General features: G+C 35.7%; 1 protein-coding gene across 10 annotated transcripts in view; it reads right to left on the bottom strand.

Moving 5' to 3' along the window:
• Positions 1 to 26,109, bottom strand: part of TRPS1 (transcriptional repressor GATA binding 1) — a 238,773-nt gene that overhangs the window by 152,868 nt on the left and 59,796 nt on the right. For 9 of the 10 annotated variants that reach the window (XM_074316276.2, XM_088798976.1, XM_019747366.3 and 6 more), the window contains 2 exons: positions 24,905 to 26,034; positions 8,835 to 9,438 (listed from right to left, as the gene is read on the bottom strand). In XM_074316276.2, the coding sequence (XP_074172377.1) occupies positions 8,835 to 9,438; positions 24,905 to 26,034 (1,734 nt within the window). The remainder of the gene's footprint in view (positions 1 to 8,834; positions 9,439 to 24,904; positions 26,035 to 26,109) is intronic. The other variant, XM_088798977.1, reaches the window with a different exon arrangement.

Below are 26,109 nucleotides of genomic sequence, written 5' to 3'. Positions count from 1 at the left end.
CAACAAATAAAAATAAAGATCCTTAAATTTCGTATTTAAAAAAAGTTCCTTTTTGATTATTCTCCTCCAATGGCGGGTATACCATTACCCGCCAGATCCAACACACATCCAAGAAGGGTAAAAACTTTATAACTGGGTTGATAAATTGTGAACGTTAGCAAGACATCATCCATGGAGGCAAAATAAAAACAAGGAAAAAGGGAAATGTCCACCCTAAAAAGGGCCAACTTAGCTAAGCTGATTGCTTTCACTTAAGACACATGACTCAATTCTACTTAGGAAAATGGGTCTTGCTTGAAAATAAATTTCTCTACAAGATAGACTATGGGCACATGCAATGTTAGGGAGGCAAATCATACTATATACCAGGCTACTGGGCATTTGTTATATCCCACATACATGATTAGAAATAGCTCTTAAAAATTATCATGCGCTTTTTCTTTCATTATCTGCATTCATCATTAAAGAAGTCAGCTTATAGTTTCACAGTTAATCCTTAACTAAACATTTCTAGGATATTATTCTTCCAGCATTATTTATGAGCCAATTTATTCTGTATCTTAAATATGACCCTTGTAGATGACAGTGATTTGGACACTGAACACCATGTGTTATCAGTCATGAATTTTCTCAATTAAATAACTGAAATTACAGTACGAGAAACTATCTTAAGGAAATGATAAAACAATAAAACAAAATAAAATAATAAGAGGAGGTTCATCAAAGTTCCTTTACAACCAAGAATGGAAAGTCGCCTAATTGTTCATCAATAGGGGATGGGTTAACCATATTATGATATAGATAATTCATGGTATAACGGGGAGGCAAACAAACACTGTGGGTTTTATTAGTTAATGGGAAAAGATGTCCACAGTATATTGTTAAATGAAACGAGAGGATAAGAGGGAGGCACATGATCCTATACTTGAATAAAACATATATTTGCATCCATATAAAGAATAAACGAGACATCAAAATATGAATAGAAAAAGTATTGGTGGGTTGGAATGTATGAGCTTTACAGTGTTCTATATCCCCAACTTCTTTTTCAATAAGCTTGTATCACTCGCACACTTTTCAAAAAGTGATTTTTCTGTTTTGTACATAAAACACATAAAAAGTTTGTTTCAATACAACAAATTATTCTGAAATTGTAGAAAGCCATCCAAGCAAGTGATTATTAACAGATCACTGAGGGTCAATGGATTCTGGAGTCAAATGGTCAGTGTTAGAATTGTATCTCTGCCATCATAAACAGGGTGACCTTAGATAAGTTCATGCATCTCTCTGCCTCAGTTTCCTCATCTAAATAAAAGAGATAATAATAGCTTCAACCCTCACGGGTTTTTAGTGAGTATGAAAGAAGTTCACTGAGTAAGAAGGTAATGAAAAGACAGTCAACTTTAAATCCTAGAAACTGAAATGTTTGGCAATTAATTCTACTTGGCAATCAATTACGAATAGCCACCTAGTTTAAAGTTTAAGCAAATACTTTATTTTTTAATGCTTTCATGCATCGGAATGTAACCGTTCTAAAGTATTTCGCCAGGTTTTGTCTTCCTCCTCGAGAATTGAAACTGGACAGCTACTAATGCACTGCGCAGCATAGCACAAGCATTCTTAACCTGCCCGGTTCATGACCAGTTAAACTCAGAAAGTTAACTCGCTGAGAACAGAGTATTTTATGAGACATTAGTCTACCAAGACTTTTTTTTTTCATGATTTAGTGTAAGTCTTGAATCCCAAATTGTAAACAAAATGTCACACCACGAGCAAATGCAGTTCAACAAATTACATTTACCATTTCTTACCATTTTCTTCACACACACTCGTTTTTTATCAAAATCTGCTTTAACAATCTTTCAATTGGTATCCAAATTCTCCTAAAAGTTTGATTTGTAACCACTACTCATCTTTCTTAAAAATGTTAGTAAAATTATACATGCATTTTGCCTTTTAAAAATATATCTTAGCTTTTTCTGATTAGTCATGTTACAGGTAGGTAAATTTCCAGGGTATGAAATGGTTCATCCCATTCGTAATTGATATGCCAAAATTAAATCTCCTAAATTGAGAAACTATGTTTTGTAAGAGGCAAGTTAACATGTGAAATTATGTGTGTGAGCTATTTGATCATTCTGACATGAATAATGATACCAACTACTCAATCTATCACAGCACAAATGTCCTGTACTTACAAAAACAAAAGACTCCTTTGCCTTATTCTTAATCACTGGTAACAACATAAAAAAAAAATATGCCATAAGATAAAATATTATGGATTTTTTCTCCCAAAATAAAGTCATATTCCAGATTCTATTTTATTTGTAAATTAAATCTAATTATAAACATCTATAAAATGGGAATGCTTCTCCGAAATGAAGAAAGCAAGTTCTTCAAACTTCACAGAAACTATCTGCATCTCCTTGAACAAATAACCCAACTAAGTAAGCAATATCCTGATTGCCACGCTTCCTTGAGTTAACTGGTAGACCATTCTAGTCATCAGTGTCCTCGTCTGTAAATACTTAATGAAATTTCTCTAACACAGTCAAAGGGAAGGGAGAATAAAAGAATATGGCAATGGAAAAAGCCTTTACTTTTTTGGTAGGAACAAATAACAAAATACACAAAAATCCAAGTTAAAAAATTTCCTTGGCATTTTAGGTAATTAACAGTTCTGTTCAATCCATCCATCAGACTGGACTTTGCCAGAAAAATACTAGATTCACATCAAGGCTGTGTAGCTCATGGCTGACACACTTTTGAATCATTCTGTATCTATGCTCCTGAAACTTGGACCACCTTCTATACACTCTTCACTTCCAACATCTAAGATTGCTCAACAATGGATTGCTTTCGGGGCCCTGTTATCTCCCGACTTACACAGTCTGTGAAAAAAGGAAGCCAAGCAAAAGATAGTTATACAGGAAATAATTAACAGATACTGTGCTGAAGGATACCATTTCACAGTGACTACACACTTACAGCCCAATTCACTCAAAGATACATCTGCTTCCCCTGCCTTGGAAACCTGGGCCAGCAGAACTATGCCAGACTTCACAAAAGGCCTCGGTTACAAAAAAGAAAAAAAAAAGTGCTTTTTAGAAATACTGGGGCCAGTGGAGCTGACTTATAAAAAAGAAATTAGAATAACAGGAAATCCTATTAGTCAAACCAATGAAACCAAACATGTAGGTATCAAATTGGTTTTAGTTGTGATCTACTTTCAAAAATGGTATGCCAATATAAAAAATGAATACCAATAAAGAAAAAGAAAATAAGCTAGCAAGATTTTATTTAATAAAACCAATTAAAATGGTCCAGTTCATTATTACATATAACTGTTTCAGTGAACGGATTGCATTTTTCGAGTAAATCTATAATATATTTGAATTAAATCATACCCTTTTCTAATAGGTGACAACAGAAATATTTCTATGCAGGGCAGAAGCACAGAGATATACAAGGATTGTTACACTCTGGGTATAGCAAATGGTTTTTAATGCTTTATTCTTGAGCAAATCAAATATGAACGGCTACCTGAAGAGAAATGTTTATCAAAATGGCCTAAAAACTACTGTTTCATAAGGAATGATTAGGAAGGTGTATACTTCCCATATTTCCTGGTATAGTTTGTTCTCTTTGGTATTTGACATATACATATATAAAAAATTCAAATGGGGTCAGGAAAACAGTTCCGCACATAAACACGATAATAAGTCAAGACCACCTCTATGATAACTTAAAGACTGCTTTTAGTGTCATTAAACATGAAGCAAAACAATAAATATCAGCTTTTTCAGTTGAGACCATCTTTAGTTAAAAAAAGTTCCTGCGATCTTCTGTCAGTGATTGTAAAGGCATTCAACACTGTCGCTTGTTTGAACGTCTGTTTGGCTGCCAATGGACTGTCCCCAAAAGAACATTTTTGCATCTCAATAGACTGTCCGGTATCAACAATCTTTAAACTATAAATTTAACGCCTCTGAAGAAAGAGGAAATAACATCTGCTTTGTACTGTCTTGGTATCACATTTACAAAACGAACAAATAATCATACTACTTTGCGCTTATCTAGAACCCTGCATCTGACGCTCTCAAATGGCCTGACAAACATTAATTAACTAAGCTGCACAGCACTCCTGTGAGGACGGCAGGCATACGATCCCCTCTGAGAGAGAGATGAACGGAGATTCTTGGAGGCCCTTCCTTTGATAGTCAGTGGTTCAACTTGGCACTCAACTCCCAGAGCCCATGGCTGAACATCTCTGCCAAAACCAAGCAGTTGAAAGAGTGCATCTTAAAACGGACACATTTCCTACATCAATGTACACAAGGAACTAAAATCAGTCTCAAAGAGATTTTTCACCTAGATACATGAAGAAAGTGGGCTGATAACTATGGTGATTGAACCTGTGGAAGAATCAGAGCCTATGATTCTGCTCTGACAAATGACAATGTTGATTTGCCATACGCCACCATAAACGACAGATTTACCAACTAATCTTAATTATACTTCTGAGCTTCATTAACAAACAAAAAAATGCATTTGATACTGGCAAAATCTTTGTGAAATATAATGACAGATGTTTTGTTCCTATCAGTGTGGTTATCAGTTAAAAGAAAGTTTTCCGTGATAAAACTCAACCTAAAAAGTCAATTACAAGAAGAAAATCTAGAATTTCTTATCCAGAAATAATAAGATGAACACAGTTGCATCTGCACAAGAGTCTGTCTAGTAAATAAATAAATAAATACTTTTGTCGGAATATATTAGGTTGGTGCAAAAGTAATTGCGTTTTTTGCAATTATTTTTAACCTTTTAAACCGCAATTACTTTTGTACCAACATAATACAGTATAGAAGAGACTGGTCAGAAATAAGGCACACAACTGTACTGAGTTCTCACTATACCACACTGTTTAGGTTAAAATGAGAAAGAGACATCTATAGGAATATACAAAACCAATTAAGTTTTGCTTTTAGCACAGGCAATATTAAATATGTTAATCTCTTCACAGAGACAAATTTTAAGTTGAAATAAAAACATTGCATTTTAAAACATTTCCAGGACTTTATTCATGTTTTAAAAAATCTATTCTAGAAGTTTTAAAAGAGTAACAATTAAAGTTTTCATATAAACGTGGACTATTTCTAGCAGAGTAAAAAGGCTTTTTAAATATCTCTTCCTACTCACAAAGAAAAAAACCACGATTTTATAAAACCATTGTGTAATTGATACACAGCAAAAACCTAATTTTCATAAAGCAAATCACGAGATAATGTGTATGTTAATGTGCCCCCTGCCACTCAAAGCACAATGGTCAACACAGATCACATATACAATTTAAATTTTTTTATAAGGAGATCAATTCCATACCAGTAACAAGGAAAAAGTATGAAGACATTCACTAAATGAAAATATACATAAGTAATCTGTTACTAAACACAAAACTAAAAGTCAAACATTGACTTATGCAAAGACAAAAAACAAAACAACCCATAATATTTTGAAACTCTAGCTCTTCTCTGTGATTCTGATATGTCCTTCCTTACTTTGAGTACAACAAAATTTCATAACTAAAAACAGTTTAAAAACATGTATCAAAAAGACCAATATTCTGAAAACGTAATTATATTCTTTGTCACATGACTCTTAACTATTCAGCCTACTCTTTAAAAATGTTTCCATTATTTACCAGCAGTGTTAATTTTAAATTAATATTTTCTGCTGGAAAATTTTCCATATTAACTCTTGATATCACATTCTAAAGTAATTATAGATAATAGTCAACTTTTTACTGTTAGTATTAAAAACTATATGTACAAATGTATTTACAAATATGTGTATTCTATTAATTCTATATTGCATGTACTATTTAATTAAAAATTACTTTTAAAACCTATTTTCCATTTCTTAAATTGCTTCTAAATAAACTTGCCAAACAGCAAGGTCATTTCAAGTTCTAGTCTACTATTCTCACTCAAAATTCAATATGATATTCTATATTTATATATTTATACAGACCACTGTATTTTCATTCAGTGAAAATTATATTTGCATATTTAAATTGTGTATTTATAAATTTTTACAGGACACCACTATTTTCTCAACCCCTATAATTACAAAACTAAAGAACAGTTTTGCCTTTAGTAAATATGATAGTGATATTCTACTGGGTTTTCCCTCACTGATGGCAGAGAAGTAATCTGAGAATTATGTATTTGCTATGATAACTTAGCAATACTAATTTCTAGCACCAGAGTAAAACTCTTGTCAAATTCCCAATCAGAATAGGCTCTGCTTCTTAATTCTCTTAGGTGTCTTAAAGAGCTGATCAGCTAAGATATGTGTACATTACAATTTTAAAATTTGGTTAATGCATTAAATATTTCCCAATAAATTAAATTAGCTATACTTTCTTTTCCAAATATCCAATAAAACTGGTGATTTTCCAAAAGCATTATTCAATGAAAACATAAATTTTAAAGATTCAAATTTTACTAAAACCACAGAAAATGATTTAAGACTCTCTCTCTCTCTAGCTCTCTCTCTCTCTCTCTCTAGCTCTCTCTCTCTCTCTCTCCACACCAACACACACAGGGGGTGTCAAAAAATGTATACACATGACTTGTATTGATTTTTTGTTATTGGTATATATTGAGTATTACAATTTTAATAGTTTTTTTCTTTCTGAAAACCTGTATACATTTTTTTGGCACCCTCTGTACACACACACACACACACACACACACACACACACACACACACAAATATACATATATTTTAAAAATATTGTCAGCTCTCAGAATTTAGTAGATGATGTCCAAGGATCACAAATCATATGGTTTGGAATTTTATTATTCTTTGTAGAACATGGTTAAATAGTCTTCTGATGAAGATTTACCACTTCAGCAGCTAATGTGGAGGAACTGAAAAGACAGTTGAAATGATGCAACAGAAACTTGAAGTCACGGAATTAAGGAAGTGGAGGAATTGAAAAAAACAAATTTTCAGACAAGTATTATCATCCTCAGCTTAACTGAAGAATGTAACTATCAAGCTCAGGTTTTACACTTCACTGCCTTATGTATTATTTGTCACTCCAAAGTCTTAGTATATATAAATGGTAGCAGAAAAAGTAACATTCCAGAAACAGTCTAAAAGAGTCAAACAATTTGGTTTCCAATGAAGGTGTCCCAGATGAAAACAATTTTAAGTGGGGGGGAATATCACTAGAGAGGGGAGCGCTAGTGATAGATGTAAGTCACCCATTTACACCATGCACTCACGATGCAATATGAAAATTTAAATTTAAAAACCTAGGACATGTCATTCCTGCCTTATCACCAAAAAACATAAGATCCATTTGAGACCAGAAGAGTCCCGACACGCCAAAAATAACCAGCATTTACAATTATAAAAATGCAGCTCCCTATATATTTATCTGAAAGAAGTTCCCTGATTTGAACACCCTCTTGAAGGACACAGGAACTATTTCTCTTCTTTCCCAAGTTACTTATATTCCTTCCAGGGCACTGCAGGATACTTTGTCTCTCAGGGTGCAGGGGGCATCACCTCCTCTGCATTGAAGCCCTTCTCTTAGCTCCAGGGCATGAGTGCAGCCAGAAAAGGTAACAGCTTTTATAATTAACAGTGCCCGTCTCAGGGGTGTTTCCTAACTCCACTGCAGAATACCTGAGAAGCACAGATAGGCTTCAGAGCATCAGCAGGAAATGAGAGCAGAGTAGCCAACCAGACGTTGGAAAGAGCAATTTTTCTCCACAGACTACATCCATAGAGAACCAGCGGTCTGGTTCTCACCGATGCAGGTCAGAGCATCCGGCTGCCTGAACTTTATTTCCTAACTGGCTCTTTTGTTATGGTTAGCTGGTTTCTGATCCTACCTTAGATGCGTGAACAAAGCTTCGAAATCATCCTGAAGCTCAAAACTTTCTAAAGAATCAAGGTGAAATGTTGAAGTGGGGATGCCTTAGGCAAAAAACAAGCATCATTTATTGAGAGCTCATGAGTTTCAAAGTCTAAAACATTTCTTGACAATTGCTGAATCTACACAGCAGGGAGAGAGCGAACAAGGACCTTATCTTACTTAGAGGTTTGGTTTTGTTTTTCCACACCGGACTATGTCTTTCTTCCTAAAAGAGCCCAATAATATAAAATGCACCATTCTCTTCAGATGCTCTTCTCACCATTCACACTTAAGTCTATCTCATTTTTCCCTTCTTGGCAACTCAATGACAACAAAGCATTGCCACTTGTACATAATTACACTGTGAATGCAAAAAAAAACAAAAAAAAAACAAAAAAAAAAACACCACAGCATTTCTGTATTAACATCTCAACAAGGGCTTTGCATCCTCAGTGATTTAAATCTCTGCTAATTTCCCTATTCATCATACACTGGGTCGCACCACCTTAAAATTTAAAAGCCATTAAGTTATTTTAATGTAACAGGTGTGCATCCTTCTGGGACTGTGAGCCTCCCTTTTCCAAGTGTGGCCTCATTGCTTTGTCAAGTCACCAGGAAGGACTAACCAACATTCCATCTGAGCTAAGAGCAGTGACAAACAAGTGACTGCCCACCATCGTATCAAGTATGTGTACAGGACACACACACACACACACACACACACACACACACACACGAGCTCCTTTCTGCCACTTGGTCCTTAGAAGTATAAATCCCCACACTGAAACAAATCATCCTGTTTCCCTGGGTAAGAAAGACATGATACTAAATGTAGAGAATGTGTGTTTCCCCCGTTTTCCCTTTAAGATATAGGAATTATTTAAAAAATAAACCTTCCTACCCGTAACAGGGACTGGGATTCGTCCTTGGACTTGCTTTCTGCAGAGGAAGCATACTGCTGGGTGAGGGCTCCCGTCTTCTCTCCCGTGGCTGGCACCCCCTGCAGGTACGCCTTGGTCTCCACTGCCAAGCCATACATAGGGCGCGCCAGGTGGGCCGCTTCTACGTTGGGGCTATCCCTTAGAGTCTTCGTCTGCTCTTGGGCGCCGGTCACAGGCGTCAGAAGCCCCAGGCTCGCTGGAGTGTAGGATGGGCTGCCCCGCAGGATGTCGGCCCCTCTCCAAGTCATGTTGCGAAGGTCATCACTTGAACTCTCCGTCCAAACTTTTTCTTTCAGCCCGTCCTTATCGTCTAGCTTCTCCCTCTTCACCACACTCTCGGAAACTGGCTCTCCCATTTTAGAGTCTGGGTTGAGCAGACTGTAGACCTTGAGGTCAATTTTGGGCTCCTCCTTGATGGTGGATATGGCCTGACCATCCTCTTCGCCATTGGCTGTAGTGATGTCCTGTTCCTGGCAGTGAACAGTGTTGAAGTGTTCCAGTAGTGACTGAGTATCGGCAGCTGTGAAACTACACTGACGGCATTTGTAGCAGCTGTGTGCTCTCCTAGAGAAGAAGAAAACAGTCATGGGAAATCGAGCATTCTGAAGGGCTTTTAAAAGACTTCTCTTTAAGCATCTGAATGTTATCTCATCCAATGTCATAGGTAGAACGAAATACAATATTCCCAACATCCAGAAACTGCAATGTTAGTAACTGGCATTTTCCGTTCGTTCTATGCAAAGAACGTGGCATTCACTTTTGTTATATTAGTGATAACAGGTATACACACACTCATACACACTTAGGTGCACACGCTCCAGCCAAGTCACATTTCAATCTTGTTGGTTTATTATTGAATGACCTGATCTGTTCACTTCACCCTAACTGGATAATCATCGATTCTGGATTATTTAAGTCGATATTTATATGTTTTTCACCCCTTTTTTCATCACCTTTTCACTGTTTATTTAAACCGAATTGAGTGTTTTTCACTAGAAACATAGATACATTTCTGATGCTGTGTGCAGCTTTTATGTCTATTAAAATATATTTCACCTGATGATCACAACGTTCTTCTCTATCATAAAATTCAATCCAATTAGTCAATGAATTGACTGATCTACATAATCTAGTAAGTGAGATGTATTAGAAGCTCAAGATTTTCTAAACAAATTCTATCTGTAACAACGTACGAATCTTCAACAAATTGAGTGTCTGTTAGGTGTCAAGAAGCATGAGGAGCCATACAGGTAAATGCATTAAAAAAGTGTGTAGGACTCTGTGTTTATGTGTATGTGTTTTCTTTTAAAAGGCAGAGAACAAGATCTGATTGTTGACTTTCATCGAATCTTCTGCTGTTAAAGACAGAACAGTAACTGTTAAAATAGGGCAAATGTTTGATTAACAAAGAACAGAGAGCACTGTGTCCTGAAAGGCATACCAGAAAGGTACACAAATGATTTGGAATGAGACATACTTGCTTTAAAAGCCTTTTATGGCTCTCTAAATACATACCATGCGGAACATGTGCTGCTCCACTGATATACTATGTTAGGAGTTACTAACTTCAAGTAACGAAATAAATTTAGGAGCTATTACTTAAAGCCAGTGCCATATATATTTGCAGATAATCATCACAATATTACTTTGCCAGGTACTGGTTGCCTGTTGTTGAATAAAAGGCGCAGAGTCTTTGTGCATCTGGTGTTTATAGAGTCTAGTCGGGAATGACAATTTCACCTCAAGACTAAACTATGTAAGTACCAACCGTGATACGTGTTGTGAAGTAAATGGACAATATGGTAAATGGGTGGAAGGACTGCTTAAGGTAGTTAGGAAGGTCCTTCTGGGGGAGATATATAAAACCAAAGGATGAAAATTAGCTCTTCTTGTGGGAGGAAGAAGGAGGGGGAAAGGAAGCATATTCTAGCAAGTCGGAGCTACTGAAAAGAGGCCATTGCTACTTTAGGGGAATAAATAAAAGGAAGCCTATCCATCAACAAGCTGGAAGGGTCATCTAGAGCTTTGTAGACCATGGTAAGGAGGTGGATATCTTCAAAGGTTAAGGGAAGCATTTGCAAAATTATAAGCAGAGGAGTAGCATGGTTAAATGCATATGTGAATCTCTTTGGGACTGTAATAGTTTATTGAATAACTTCATTCCCTTACGAGACCTGTCTGATGGCTGAAAATCCAAACCAATGTTCCTGTTTGTGGAAGCAAAATTCAAAATTATTATGACGTGTAACAAAATCTCAACCAATATTTGTAGAGAGTACTGAATGTTATCACAATTATCTTCTTATCATTAAGAACTTATATTGGTTGGATAAATACGGATATGTAACTTTTTCGAGAATAATGTTTTTAATCTTTTCTCCTACTTTTCTTCATTGTTTAAGTAATAAAGATAAAACAAAAGGAAATACAACAAATAATAAATAAAACTGATTTTTTGATGATGAATTGACCATAACAATATTAATAGAACACTAAAACTAATTTTTTCAAGTGAAAGAAGCCTACCCCTTAAGGAAAGAATGTCTATAACCAAGAGTAAGAATCTTGCCACCAATGTTCAAAAACAAGATTAAGACCACCAAGGGCAATAGACAAAATCTAAAATCTAGGCTGTACCACCTCCGGGAAACCTCATCCAAAGAATGTTCTTACCAAAACTATAATCGAGTCTGATGCAATGGGAGATAAACTCCTAAACTCAAAATGATAACAAAATATTGCTAGGTTGACGAAGCTCAATCAGGCAGACACAAGTGGATTTCTCAGATTGGTTGAAAGTTCAATACATACCTATGAAATACCCTACTGAAGATATACCACATAATCTATTGAGTCATGAAAATTAGAAATAAACTCAGGAAGCATATTGGCAAGTTCTGATGGACCTTTACTCCCTGACAGTTCCAATGAGTTCACTGCCCACTGTGCCAGTGAGTTTACAGTTTCCCTGACATGGTGTGGGATCTCTGCTTGGAAACTGTGATGGGATCTCTGCCTATAAATCAAGACTATAAATCGCCACTGGTACTACCAAAATTTCCAAAGAGTTACATGCTATTTCATGAAATAAAGATGGTTTATTATTATTAGGCCAACAAGAAGGAGAAAGTAGCAACATAAAAAAGAAGAAATTACGAGATTCTAGAGCACCACAGGACAAAATTATTTTAAGACAGCAGGCTCCCTGTTCTTATGGGAAAAGTAAGTTGCTCCACTGAAAGAGTGAAAACTCTAGAACCAGAAAGCCTGCTTTTCAATCTTAGCTCTGTATTTTACAATATATGTGACTTTGAGTACTTTACTGAACCTGCCTCAATTTCCTCCTCTGAAAAATGAAAATAATAATGCCTCAACATAGGGTTCTTGTGAATATTAAGTAAATAACACTCATAGTAAATAAATAAGCAAGTAAGGGTTAACCAATTGCTCCACCCTTACTCCTATAAAAACCTTGCATTTGTACAACCCCTCGGAGGTCCTTCTAACCGCTAGATGGGTTCTTGCCTGATGGATGAATTGCTTAATTAAAGACAATTAGATCTTCAAATTTACTTGGCTGAATTTTGTTTTTTAACACCAGTATGAATCCAAAAATTAAATGAAACCCCTCTCTACAGTGTGAATGTGTATTCTGTACTTTCTGTGCACAGGAGTTTAAACTTACAAACTGGTGTTTTGGTATCATGATTTTCCACCCCCCATGTACCTTAACTATGACAGACATCATTTTTAAAACCAAGTTCATTTCCTAGAAGATCTCTTGCTGTAAGACATGGCCAGGTAGAATATATTCTGTGGCTTTTCTGCTTCACCTCGTCATGTTCAATGGCCTGAAAGATTGAGCAGTTTAGCAGTTTACTGCTTAAGTGTGAAGCTTGACTCTCTTTTCACTAAGAGCAGTAACACTCAGAATCTTCAGGTTCTAAGTAACACAGATAGAAAGGGCATTCATTACCTTTAGTATTTTAAGGTGGGGATGTCCCGTGAGTGTGTTCATTAAGATGGTTTAGAGCCATAATATATCTAGTAACATAGGTAACTAATCGAGATTATGTGCCTTCGATATTTACTTATTGTGCAATCTAGAAAGATCCTGAGCCACTCCCCTCCTTCACCAAATAAAAATAAATGCATCCAACCCTTGCCCATTATTTACTGGTACTTCCTCCTAAACACAAGGCCCTGGGCCGTTGTCCAGACAATGAATTCATCACAAAGTGTTATACTCTGAAACACAGTGTCTGGGCTTCTAGGTTCTCTAGTTTCAAGTTCCTGTCCTAGGGAACAACTCTCTGACTCTTTACAGGTCTCACAGCAAGAGCTGCTTTGATGTGCCCCACAGAGGAGCTCTTGATCCAACCGATATAGGGAAAACCTTCCATGATACAGATGCTGGAGAACCGTCAAAATGCAAGGAACGGTGGGGACTGGGTGCAAAACAAAAAGGAAACAGCAATTGCAGAGGTAAGTTCTCAGTGAGAACGAGGTTTTACGTTGAAAAGGAAAACACATTTTAACAGGAAGGATATTAAAATAAGGTGGTAATAACAAACCCAACTCACAGACCTTTTCTTTTGAAGAGTTCAAAGCACTCCCCATATACATGATCTCACATTCCCCTGAAGTACAAAGCCTATTTTACAGAGAGTGAAATGAAGAAACCATGACTTGTCCGTTGAGTCTATATCAGGTCAAGAATACAGGCCTTCTATCTCCCAGATCAATGTTCTATTTTTTCTGTCCTCTGCTGCCTGAATTTTTAACTGCATACTAAGTTAAATGCAAGCACAGACAATGTGAAAAATCAAAACGTAGGGAATGTAACATGAAAACATAAGGGATGGGAAAGGTCTTCTAACTGATAGGAAAGAGACCGACTCAAGCAATGGTTTGCAAAACAAGCTATGTGCAGCACTGCAACTGAAGGAGTTTCTTAGCAATACATATTCCAAGGTCTCTCTGTGGCACGACTTAATCAGCATCTCCTGGGCATAACCGGAGAATCTGAATTTGTAACAAGGTCCTCAGGTGATAAAAAATTCAGGGACCAGTATCTGTATTAGTAGATACCAACTCAATGAACACACTCATAAGACATCCGCCAACCCCATGCCTTTAATAAAACACATAAGTTCCTTATTATGTGATTCAGAATCTTAAGATTCTGGGATATGACTACTATTAATGAAAAGAGAGCAAAGCTTACTAATTACGCAGTAAACTGCTAAATTGCTCAATCTTTCAGGCCATTGAACACTACATGAAATGGAAAAGGTAATTTGCAACTTAGTACGCTCAAGACCTGAAGGAGTTCTTTCTCCCTCTAATAGCAGTCTTACACGACAGAAAATATATTTAAAAGATAACACTGCTCCACTATCAAAAGCTTAGAGCAATAGAAACTATACTAACTAATAGAAATCTATACAAACATCTAGAGCGGTGCTTCTCAAATTCTAACATGAATAGGAAACACCTGGGGATCTTGTTGAACTTCAGATTCTGATTCTGGAAATCTAAGGTGGGACTCAATATTCTGTATTTCTTACAAGCTCCCAGATGATGCTGATGCGGTTGGTCCCCAGACTACACCCTAAGCAGCAAGAATCATGAAGCCATAGTCAGAAATAACGTCAAGATGGGTAGTAGTCTGGAATGAACTCTCAGTACACATACTGAGCACTTGATTGAACATCCCCAAATGAATTCTTTATGATGAGCAACTTCTTTTTCTCTGAAAGCACACACAATATTACTCACCTCTGAGAGTCAACACTAACAGCTTTAAAACTACAAACATGACATTGTCAAGCATAATCCCCAAACAGTAATTCATCTTTTTCATCTCATTGTTTGGGGCTCATTTTCAATATTCTTCAGTGCCAGGCTACTTACAGATATTATCCCACAACAATCACAAAGAGTACGTATTTCCAGCGCTACTTCACAGGACAAAAACCTGAAGCACAGACAAGTCAATTCACATAAAATAATCTGGAGGGCACGAAACAGTGTCTTAACTCTTGTACAGGGTTACTCTTTCATGTCTGTTGTTTGGTACTTGATGCAATGTAACTAGCGTATTCAGGATTTAATGCCTGAAAGATTTGGGCATATTCTAGGATGTGTGTTACTCTCAATACTAACTGAGAAGACCTTCAACATAACGCCATGTCCCCAAAGAATAAAAATAGATGATTTCAAACCCTAGTATAAGAAACATTTCTCAAGAACAGAAGTGTAGTCATCGTGAAATTATTAGTTTGGATTCTCCTCTAAACTGTTAAGGAGGTTTCATTTTATTAGCATTAATATGAAAATCTAAAAAAGGTTCAGGGATTTCCCTCAATTTCTCAAGATCCACCTTAACCACCTTCTCATCCATAAACACTTCCCAAATGATTCAACCCAAGAGTAAACCTAGCATTCCTCTGTGCTACTCTGAAACTCTGTCTTCCTCTGAGGATTTTTTCCACATTGTCTTTTATTAAAACCCTGTGTAAACCTTACTTTGCCTTAAGATCAACATCAAAGCTCATGCATCTCTGTACCTCTCCAACCCCATGCAGAATATCCAGTCAATTAGTAAATATCTGCTTAATAACCAAAAGAAGATACCTGTGGGGGAGGAGAAACTTTCCTCTACCCTCAAGGTTCTTTTGGCTGGTCTAATCAAATAGACATGAGACAGATTAGGAAGAGAAAAATAACGAAATCTAATTCATACATATGTATGGGTATCCTGCATACATGAGAGAGTCAGAGACCACACATGCAGGAGAGGTTCAGAGACAGAAAAGAAACATGAGTATGTAAGACATTCTGAGCTAGAGATGAGGTAAGGTGACTTGGGAGCTTCAAAGGGTCATTGCAGGATGGTAAGAAGAGCAGACACTTAGTAAATAGCAGTTTGTTCTCCTCATTATGGGCAAGGCCATTAATTCAAGTTCTTCCAGGTAGTCAAGGGAGGGGCAGAAGTTTCTCCTAAGCCTATAGCTAAAGTTGTCCTTAACTCAAAACAATCCACATACCATAGAAGTACATTTTGGGGTGACTAGCTATGAACCCCCACAAACCACTACAGCTCTGGGAGAGTCTCCAGAATGCTGGATTTAATAGGCAGAGCCATAAAGTGGCAGAGAAATATTAAGAGGTACATAGATATTTTGCAGGTAGTATATTTTGAGTGGTCCTCTGAATAAATTCAATTATTTACAAACTCCTAGAACTTCTGGTTACATTAAGCCAAACTAATTTAAAGGACACTACAAATATATGCTTTGTATTAACGTAAATTCTATACTCTCCTGCCAACTCGATAGCAAACACTCTCCTCAGACTAGATGTCATTTTGTAGGTCTCCCTAGCATAAGGTTGCCAGATAAAACAGAGGACGCCAAGTTAAATTTCTATGTCAGATAATAAACAAATAATATTTTAGTGCAAATATGTCACATGCAATATTTGGGATATACTCATACATAAAATCTCAGTATGTGCCATGCAATATTGTAGACAATGACAATATGAATCAAAGAAACTTTGATAAAAGAGCTAAATCATCCTTTGCCTCCAGAAAAGGCTTCCTTAAAAAAGGCCAAATTGTACCTAATTCAAGTGACTTTTAAAATTTCTGTAAGAAGAGAGGTTTTATTCCTTATCCTACTTGACAGAATTTTTACGTGTTATAAAAAGCATTTACTTCAGGTCTATCCATATTTCAATGCACGGCGGCCTTTTATCCTCGTAGCAGCACTTCATTCACTAGTAGAGATTAAACATGTTTTCATAATTCAAAAAAGACAGGTTTTCAAGATGCTACAAAAAGTTAGCTAAAAGATGCTACTCTTTTACTCTATTTGTTTTCATGGTGTACCACCTCACAGTATATGTGAAGTCAGCTCTGAGCAATGCTTTGTTTTTCTCCTTTAAATGTTACCTTTCAGAGATATCTGCCATCACTTGAAAAGATCTCCTTTACCGAATAAATGTATTTCACTTTTAATAGTTTTAACCACAGTTTTTCTTCTTCAATGACTAAATGGACATCAAAGTAAATGAATAAAATCATCAGTACCGATCAATTAGACATTGAAAGATATTTTTTGGTAATTATGGAATCAGACACCTACAGAAAAACTGTCACAGAAAAGGAGTAAAGGAAGGTGATTTAATTTAGATACAGGTCAGTAGATCTGGCATCTAATAAAGTTATTCGTTTTTGTAATATGTACTTTGTTGTTATCCATGTCTACATGGGGGGCATTTGAGATTACTGACACTGTAGAATGATGGAATGAAAACCAGGTGATGGGAATACCTCAGGGACAAAAACAAAAAAGGAATTGCAGGTAGATAACCAGATCAACTTTTAGAATTTGGAAATATAATATTCAGCCTTAGTGAACTAGAGAGGAGCAACCTACAAACTAAAATCTACAAAAAAACTGAAATTCTGAATGAATAAAATTTCGATAAATCCACTCGTCTTTCTTTTAAACTGAAATAATCTGATTAGTATTTACTCATTTAGAGTACCTGGTTTTTTAAGGGGGATGTGGCTGATTGCATCTTCAAGTGGTAGGAAAAAACACAACTAAGGTCATATCTGAAAATTTTCAACTTATGATTCACTTTTGAGAAAAAGATATTCCCTATGAAATGTTCAAAAGAAAAAGATAAGCCTTCCTCTAAAATAGAAAGTAAATAATGAAAGGGAAATAATTTATATAAACTAAAATGAAATGGAAATCATGGCTAAAAATGATCTTTTTCCAAGACTTAATAACTATTCCTGTACAATCTTCAGGACTGTTAAATCTGAAATTTCTAATAAATAGCATATACAAATATAGGTAGTGCAACTGTGGGTTATTTTCTTGATGGACTTTAATATCCTGAGTAACGTTTTATCTCACATTGGGAAATATCAACTTGAACTATTATGTCTATTTCAAGGTATTACAGGCAACTGATTTATTAGGTATTGTTTAAAAGAACATGTCCCATAACATACACAAATCTAAATGTATCATCATGGCCCTCACCCTTTTAGAAACTCTGTACTAATGCACTGCGTACTTGGCTTTTTCAGATGTGTTGATAATTAAGTGCTTATCATAAAATCTGTTCTTCAGAATTAGCGGAGCACACAGTCCATGCTCTCTCACAGAGCTCTTTGAAGATACAGACTGAGCAGTAGCTACAGTCATTTAACCAGCTACTATATCCACCGTTATTTCCTTCAGCCAGAGTTATATATTTTATGTCTAAAAGACTTAAAACACTATTATTAACAAACTTTAACATGCATTCATAAATCTCCGAATGGATACTTGTCATCACATACACTACCAAAATACATGTATAGTTTTCCACATTCTAGAGAACAAGTTGGTAAACAATGATTACATTGATGATTTTTAAGTAGTTCTTTAATAATAAGGGAGATTGAGCATTTATTCAAGTATTCACTGGACGTATGATGAGAACCGATGCCCATTTATCATTTTAAAATTGTATCATATAATGTTAATCACACACACCCACATTATGTATATTATAAATATCATATAATGTCATATATATGTATATATACATATACATACACACACACACATATATACACATATATATGTAAATAAATACCGGAATGCCAAAAAAATGTATACAAGTGGACACTTTGGTCAACGTTGCTCAAGCAGTAGTTCACCAGAATCAGAAATGTCTGGATGCTGATGGGAACCACTTTGAGCACCTCTTGTAATTGCAGAAGTCAAACGTGACTTGTATTCATCTTTTGTTATCGGTATATATTGAGTATTACACTTTTAATACAATTTTCCTTTCTTAAAACGTGCATACATTTTTTGGCACCTTCCGTATATCTATTCATTATATATATAGTCTTGTCTTATCTAGGTTTACAAAACAATAAAAACGAACATAATCATAGAATCATATAGTATAATTAGAAATAAATTGCTCTATGTATAGAAATATCTAGTGTATATGTGAAAGAATAATAGAAAGATAAAATAATATTTATGGCATAGGTCAATATAGGTATATGAATGTATGACTATATATGGTATATATATATATGAATATATATAAATAAACGTATTCAGTTTTGTTTTGCTAGTTTTTGAACTTAATTTAAAATGGTATCTGGCTACAAACAGTGTTCTTCAATTTGTTTTTATTCAGTGAAAATTATGCTTACTTGATGCATCCATTACAGCCAACTGTCATTTATTCAAATTCACTACTGCAAAACATTCAACTGTATGAAAAATCTACAAATAATTTAGCTAACCTCTTGTGAATAGTTGGGATTTCTTTCCCTATGTATTTTTGTTTTTGATTTTTATATCGGTTCTTTGCTTTTTAAAAAAATATTACTATAAGCCTTTTTGCACATGTTTCCCAGTGCACCCAAAGAACACATTTTCTTCCAAGGAAATTATGCAGTCATTGGGATATGAGCATCTGATGGTGCCAGAATTGGCCAAATTCACTTCAAAAAATATGTATTGAGCATTTTTACCTCATAATATTTCTTGTCTTAACATATATATGTTTTCTGAGATTAATAAAGTGACCTCATTTGTTCCTTTAGTTACTATGTGCCTTGTGTAAATTCATCTATCCTTATTTTTTTGTTATTGAGGTTAAATTTAATTACACTGAGTTAAAGGATATGTTCTCTGTGATATTGTTTTCCTGCTATCTGATTTTCTTTAGCTTCATGTGTCAATTTTTCTAAGTATTTTATATCTGCTTTAAAAGCATATGCATTCTCTAGTTGTTGAGTAAAGAATTAGTACATTTCCATTAAGTCAATTTATTCAAATCCTTATATTTTGGTTTTTTTTTCTGTTCAACATTTAATAAGATTTCTTAAAATTTACCACTTAGATTGCGGTTTGTCATATTTTCCCTGTAATTTTTACTTAATTTTTGCTTTACATACATATTATTTATATTTTATAGCTTTAGAATTGTTATCTCCGTGAAGAAGTGAACCTCTTATCATTATGCAAAGACTTTTCCCTCCTATGCTTTTTTGTCTTAAAATCTAAGTTGTATGAGATTAATAAAGCTATCTCAACTCTCCTTTGGTTTATATTTCCTGTAATATTTCAGTCTATTTTTTTATTTCACACTCTCCATAGCCTTATATGTTTTTAGTGTGTATCCTATAAACAGCTTATAGTTGAATTTTGTTTTTAAATAAATCTGACAGTACCTTTTAAGTGGGAAGTTTAATAATCCACAGAGGTTAAGATTTTTGATATCTGGAGGGTTTTTGTTTTTAACATCTTACTTTTGATATTCTATTTGTCCAATTTTTCGCATTTATCCACTTGCCATTTTTTAAAAAACAGATTGAATTTTACGGGAGTTCTTTATTTTGTTTTTCCATTTGTTTTCCCCTATAGCTTTGGAATTCATGTATTTATTTCCTATTCATTCATTGGATATCCTTAATAGTTTCCCAGTATGCATAATAAAAGTCCTAACTCACCAATTCCAGACAATTCAAGCACCTTAGAACAAGTTAATTCTGATCACTTTCTCTGCAAACCTACATAATAGTATTGCCCAGGATCTTTGTCTCTTTTTAACTACACAAATTAGGCAGGCTATGGTTGTTTAAATTTACTCACATTTCTCTATGCTTTGCTTATGTGAAAATATCTTTGCTCTTATTCTTGGAAGATAGTTTTGACAGCTAGATAATACTAGGTTAACTTTTCTTTCCCTTTTTCAAAACTTTGAATAGTATTCCTACCTCTTCCAGTTTCCACTGTTGTGATAAAAGGTCTGCTGTTAACCTAACTGTCTGTTCTGAGTAGGTGATAATGTAGTGTTTTTTTTTCTAGTTGCTCTAAAAGACCTCTCTGCTGTGGCATTCTAACTTTTACTACAATGTGTTTATGACTGAATTTATTTGTATATATCCTGCTTAATATAAGCTATGCTTTCTTGTATCTATATATCTGTTTTTTATCAGTTCTAGATAATCTTCTGCCATTATCTCCTCAAATACTAATTGCCTATCATTCTCTATATTCTTTTTTTTTTCTTTCTGGGACTCTAATTAGATGCATATCAAAACAGCTTATTATATTCCCCTATCATACTATTTACGTTTGATACTTTCCATCCCTTACCCTCTCTTAACATTTTGATTAATGTCGCCGGATTTAACTTCTGATTAACTCATTTGCTCTCCATCATTCGCTAATCTATTATTTAATCTATTGTACATTGTACCTTTTAATAATTGTATTTTCAATTCAAAAATATGATTTGTTTCTTTTTTTGAATATTCCAGGTCATGCATGATCTCATATATCATGATCAATTTGTAAGTCTAATTTTTAAAACATGTATTATTTTTTGATAACTGAAAACTACTGTATCTGAAGTTCCTGGTTATCTAAAGCTACTATTTGCATTTTCTACTGCTATCACATATAGTGGTTTATATCCCTGTCCATATGGAGAATTTTTATAATAGTGAGCTCATATAACGTTTATCTTAAGCCCTAGATATCATGGAGGTGAAAATTGGAGTACATTCCTTTAGTCAAATTTGTGTTTACTTCTGACAGGAGTCAGAGGAAGGCACTAATGTGGAATCCCTTTTGCCACCATCAAGGTGCCAGCTTAAGTAAAATTCAAAATCTGCATAATATTTCTGCCAGTGACTCCAGGCTTGGTCTCCTGATCAATTGTGGCATCAATATTGGCATTTGCCCTCCACGCAACCTCACATTCCATGTTTGTTATTCACTTGTTTTCAGTCTGGGTTTAGTCCACTCTTGGTGAAGGGGAGAAGAGAAAAACTCCAGAAATGTTCCTTAGTTCATGGAAGTCCAGCAAGGGATTAAAAATTATGTTTTACTTAGTACAGTTGTCTTATGAGGAGATAATCTTCCTACTTACTCCAGAAACGTAAGTTGTAACACTGAAAATTTTGATGAGGAGAATGGTAGCTAATTAGAGAATGGGTACACTGTTTGATTAAGTAATAAGAGAAATGTAGTGTGAGGAACAAATTCATGAGTGGAATATAGTAACTCAGTCATGATGTGAGCTAGGGGTATCATAAGTAAATATGAAACATTAAGAAAAGAGAACTGACCAACTTCCAGTTACTGACTGGAAATGTTTGCAGTTCAACCCAGGTTAAATCTGGTTCTTTGGGAAAATGCCCATGGAATGCTATCCACACTAAGGTTTTTCATTCATAGCTCTAAATTAATTCTCCGCCTTCTCAGCTGTAGTTATTTTATAGCTCCATGATTTCACATACTTTACAGTTCTTAGCTTATACTACCATTTTACTGCACTGAAAGTCTTGTATATAAAACACTGAAAAGCCTAGAAGCTTCCACACCAATAACAGAATTAAGGTGAAAGTTTCCCAACATATATAATATGAATAAACATAAATTTAACTAAAAAGATATTATTACGATATGGTAAACTTGTCCTTTCATACTATCTTCAAAATGCGGCACGTGAAGAAAATGCTTTGGTAGCAAATCAAGTTTTCAGTATCCATGTGACTATCTCCTTTCCCAGTCCTGGAGCCTCCATTGTCGTTCAGCTTTCCGTAGAGTGTCTTTATACTTCCTACCAAGCTGAGACTCCTGAAATTGTAATTCTCCAAATTTCGAATATTTTACAAGAATTCATAAAAAGATTAGAGATAAGCCACTCAGTATCTTATGTACCTAGGATCACACAAACTCCATCAGGTTTTAAGAATAAGTGAAAAAGACGACTTTAATGCCCTAGGGACAAACGATGTTCAGTTTTTTACCTAATAAAATACTGAGAGGTTGACTTAAATCCAAAATGCACAGACAATTGTCATTTTGTGTAGAACTCTAGGTTCTCAAAGGGGTTCCAAGACCATATAATAGTCACAGATTAAACTGTAACTTACCATGGAGATCTCAGCTCATTAAAACTATGGTGAAGTCAAAAACTCACAGGGATTTCAGGTACTTAAAGATATTCACTGAGCACCTATTAGCCATCCTGGCACCACGCTAAATCATGTAGACACAGCAGTAAACAAGACTAATCTCTTCCCTCTGGAACTTACTTCCGTTGCTCAGTATTAACTAAACTCTGAGATTATTCAGTAATATTTTCATTCATACCTTTATTTCTTGGGATTCTTTCGTTTGTTTAACCAAAGCCTACAGAACTATTTTTCCAGATGGGTTTTCAAGCAATGGCCTCAGCTTCCTTGAGAAAAACCACTCATGTAAGGGATCTGGTATCTAGATATGTCATATAGTCATCGTGAGTGTGTGTGTGGGGGGGGGGGAGGGAAGGGGGTGGCTGATTACCTCATAAAGAAAGCCTCCTCCCTCAAAAAAGAATAGATTATCTAAGTTTTGCATAACCTAACAAATGTGCATGAACAATACACACACTAGTAAAGCTCAGTAGAAAGCTAATGTTTGCAAGTCCCAGAAATAAATTAACATGCAGCTAACAGCAGAGAAGCCAGAAACACTCACTGCAAGTGTGAACATATTTGATTGCAGGACTGTGTCTTTCCTAGGGCTGACCTTATAAATTAAACAGTGTAAATCTCAAGGAAGTGTTTTCTGAACATTTGGATGCACTGTGAATATTAGGACGCCCATCAAATTAACATCTAACATTATTAGCCTATTGTTGGACATGAACGGCTTCATTACTGATGGCTGAGAAAACATACACACACCAGTACGAACACACAACATTCAAAAAGAATGGGAGGAACTGCTTAAAATCTTGGAATACAAAAATTTAAATTACTAGATTTTTAAACTAGGATATTGACTTTACATATGGAAAAGCACTTAAAAATCGTAAATAAAGCTCTTTACTTTGATGCTTAGAGGAATAATAACAAAAAAGCATCCAATAAGCACTAAGTCGTATGTGAACGTGCTATACTCCCAGGGTTTTGCTGAACTAATTTCTACGTATAATCAAGTCTCGGTTTAAACACTCCTTCCTCAGGGAGGCATTTCCTCATCTACCATATTGGCTTCTGTTGTCATTATATTCAAACACAGTGGTCTCTGCTTCACCTTTTATGACATTCATCACTCTTATGATGATGTGAGATCTCCTACTAAACTGTAAGTTCCATGAGGGTGCTGACTGTGTTTGTTGTGTTTTCTCTTTTGTCATCAATGCCTGGAACCAAGGGCATTTTTGGAATTAATTAGCTAAGGAATGAATACATAAATGAAATAGAGATATGTATTCTAAACTCATCTCTCAAAAGCATGAAAGATTAACTGGGAAAATTAACGTTTATAAAGAGAATAGAGTGAAAGTGGAAGAAAATACTGACAGACCCTCTCTGTTTACAAATCTGAAATAACGGCAGCAGCTTTACCTGCTTAGAGGAGTGAGTGTACAGAAATCCAGAGTCACACATATTACAGAATTCTCACCTTCGGCTTATTGTTTGTTTGCAAAACAAGGATTTTGCCCAATTTTTAAAAGCATAAAGAATGTCCAATGTCGTTTTAAAAGAAAAAGGAGCGACATGCTCTCACTCTGTTTTCCACTTGGAACAGCGAATATAACAAATTCTAGTGGTACCTTTTATTTGGGAGCAGCTCTTTCGAAAGTTATGGAATATGGAGCCATACTCAGCAAGGACAAATAAATGAATTGTGGCAAATTAATAAACCCCATGTAGTTATCAGCATCACTGCAGATTTTAAAATATACTCAGTAAATGGTATAAAACAGGTATGAAACAGAGGAGTAAATGGTCTGAAATAAGTGACCAAATTAAAATCTGTGGTTATCACATCTATAAACATATATAATCTGCAGTATTATGAAGTTTTATCTGATCTTGTCCTGTAACTTCCCCTACTCACCACAAATTCCCAACAATTTTTGGTCCGGCCCCCTGGATTCTTTCTATCAATTCCTTGATGATTTTCAACACCCCTGTATGGCTTACCTGTAGTGTCGGGAAATCTCTTCTTCCACCTGGGTAATGAAATCACATTTGGTACATGAGTGTTCTTTGCTTTCCTTGACAGTCGGCTGCCCATCTGGTCCTTGCAGATGGTTGGCTTCTTGTTTGACGTCCGATGCCTGGGACTCATGCACGCTCTCATAATGAAAGAGGAGCACATCTACGTCAGGGGTGGAAAATGAGCATTGATGGCACTGGTGTTTGACTCTTGAGCTTCCGGCTGCCCCAGGAGACAAGTGCAAAAGCAAGAGTGCACAGTGGGAACAATTACTTTTTCTACAAGCAAATGGGTAAGTAATTTCTCCAAGGTGCTTTTCTGGGCTGCAAAGGCCTCTGGGACAGAAGGGACAGTGTTTAATGGTACACTTATGAATGTTATGGAGCTGTTGATAATGACGGAGGAGTGGCCCCACTACAATTACATCAGGGCCATGGCTTTTGGAATATCTAAAGTCGCAGAACTGACAATTGTAGCTCGTTACCATATTATCCTCTGCTCCCTTGCTGGAGAAGTCCTTCTTTTTAGCCCCACTAGAGCCCTTCTCTGCCTTGGTCATTGGCTCCCCTTCTGCACTTTTGGCCAGATCATTCTGATTAATGACAGAGCCCCTGGAAAGCTTATCATTCAATTCCGGATTAAGGCCGCCTGACTGTGCTCCTCCGTGCTGCTTGCCGTAATGCTCTAACAGTTTAAGGGAGCTAGACGACTCACAGCTGAAACTGCAAAATTTACACCAATAGTAACTGGTGGCCTCCGTACCATTTTGTCTTGAGGAATCGAGGGGCTTGATGGGCACTGAGTAGCCAACAGGAGTGTCATCGCCCGCCTTGACTGTTATCTTGTCCTGCCACTTTCCCAAGTCTCCAGCATCACTGGATCGAAGCGCAGGCATGGATTTGTTAGAGTTTTTCTCTGAAGGTTTTGCACCCTCAGAGGAGGGGAGAGGAGCTTTGATTTTGTTCGGGTGAGTCTGAAGAAAATGTTGTTCTAGTTCAGTGGAGGAATTGCCCATGTAAGTGAAATTGCAGAATTTACAGCGGAAGTACTTGGTGTTTCCTTGGCAATCTGGTGTCTTCCGTCCAATGCCAATGAACGTTCCACCTGAAGTGACCTGTTATGAAAGAGATGGATGTTACTTTAAAGGTATCATTAATTTAGTGCTCTCTGTAGCAGGGAGGAGGGGACA

Source organism: Rhinolophus sinicus, chromosome 6 (genome assembly GCF_057876585.1).
Source record: "Rhinolophus sinicus isolate RSI-liver-muscle chromosome 6, RSI-T2T, whole genome shotgun sequence".
Taxonomy (NCBI): domain Eukaryota; kingdom Metazoa; phylum Chordata; class Mammalia; order Chiroptera; family Rhinolophidae; genus Rhinolophus; species Rhinolophus sinicus.
The sequence above is the reverse complement of the archived record's forward strand: the minus strand, read 5'-3'. Positions and strand labels throughout refer to the sequence as shown.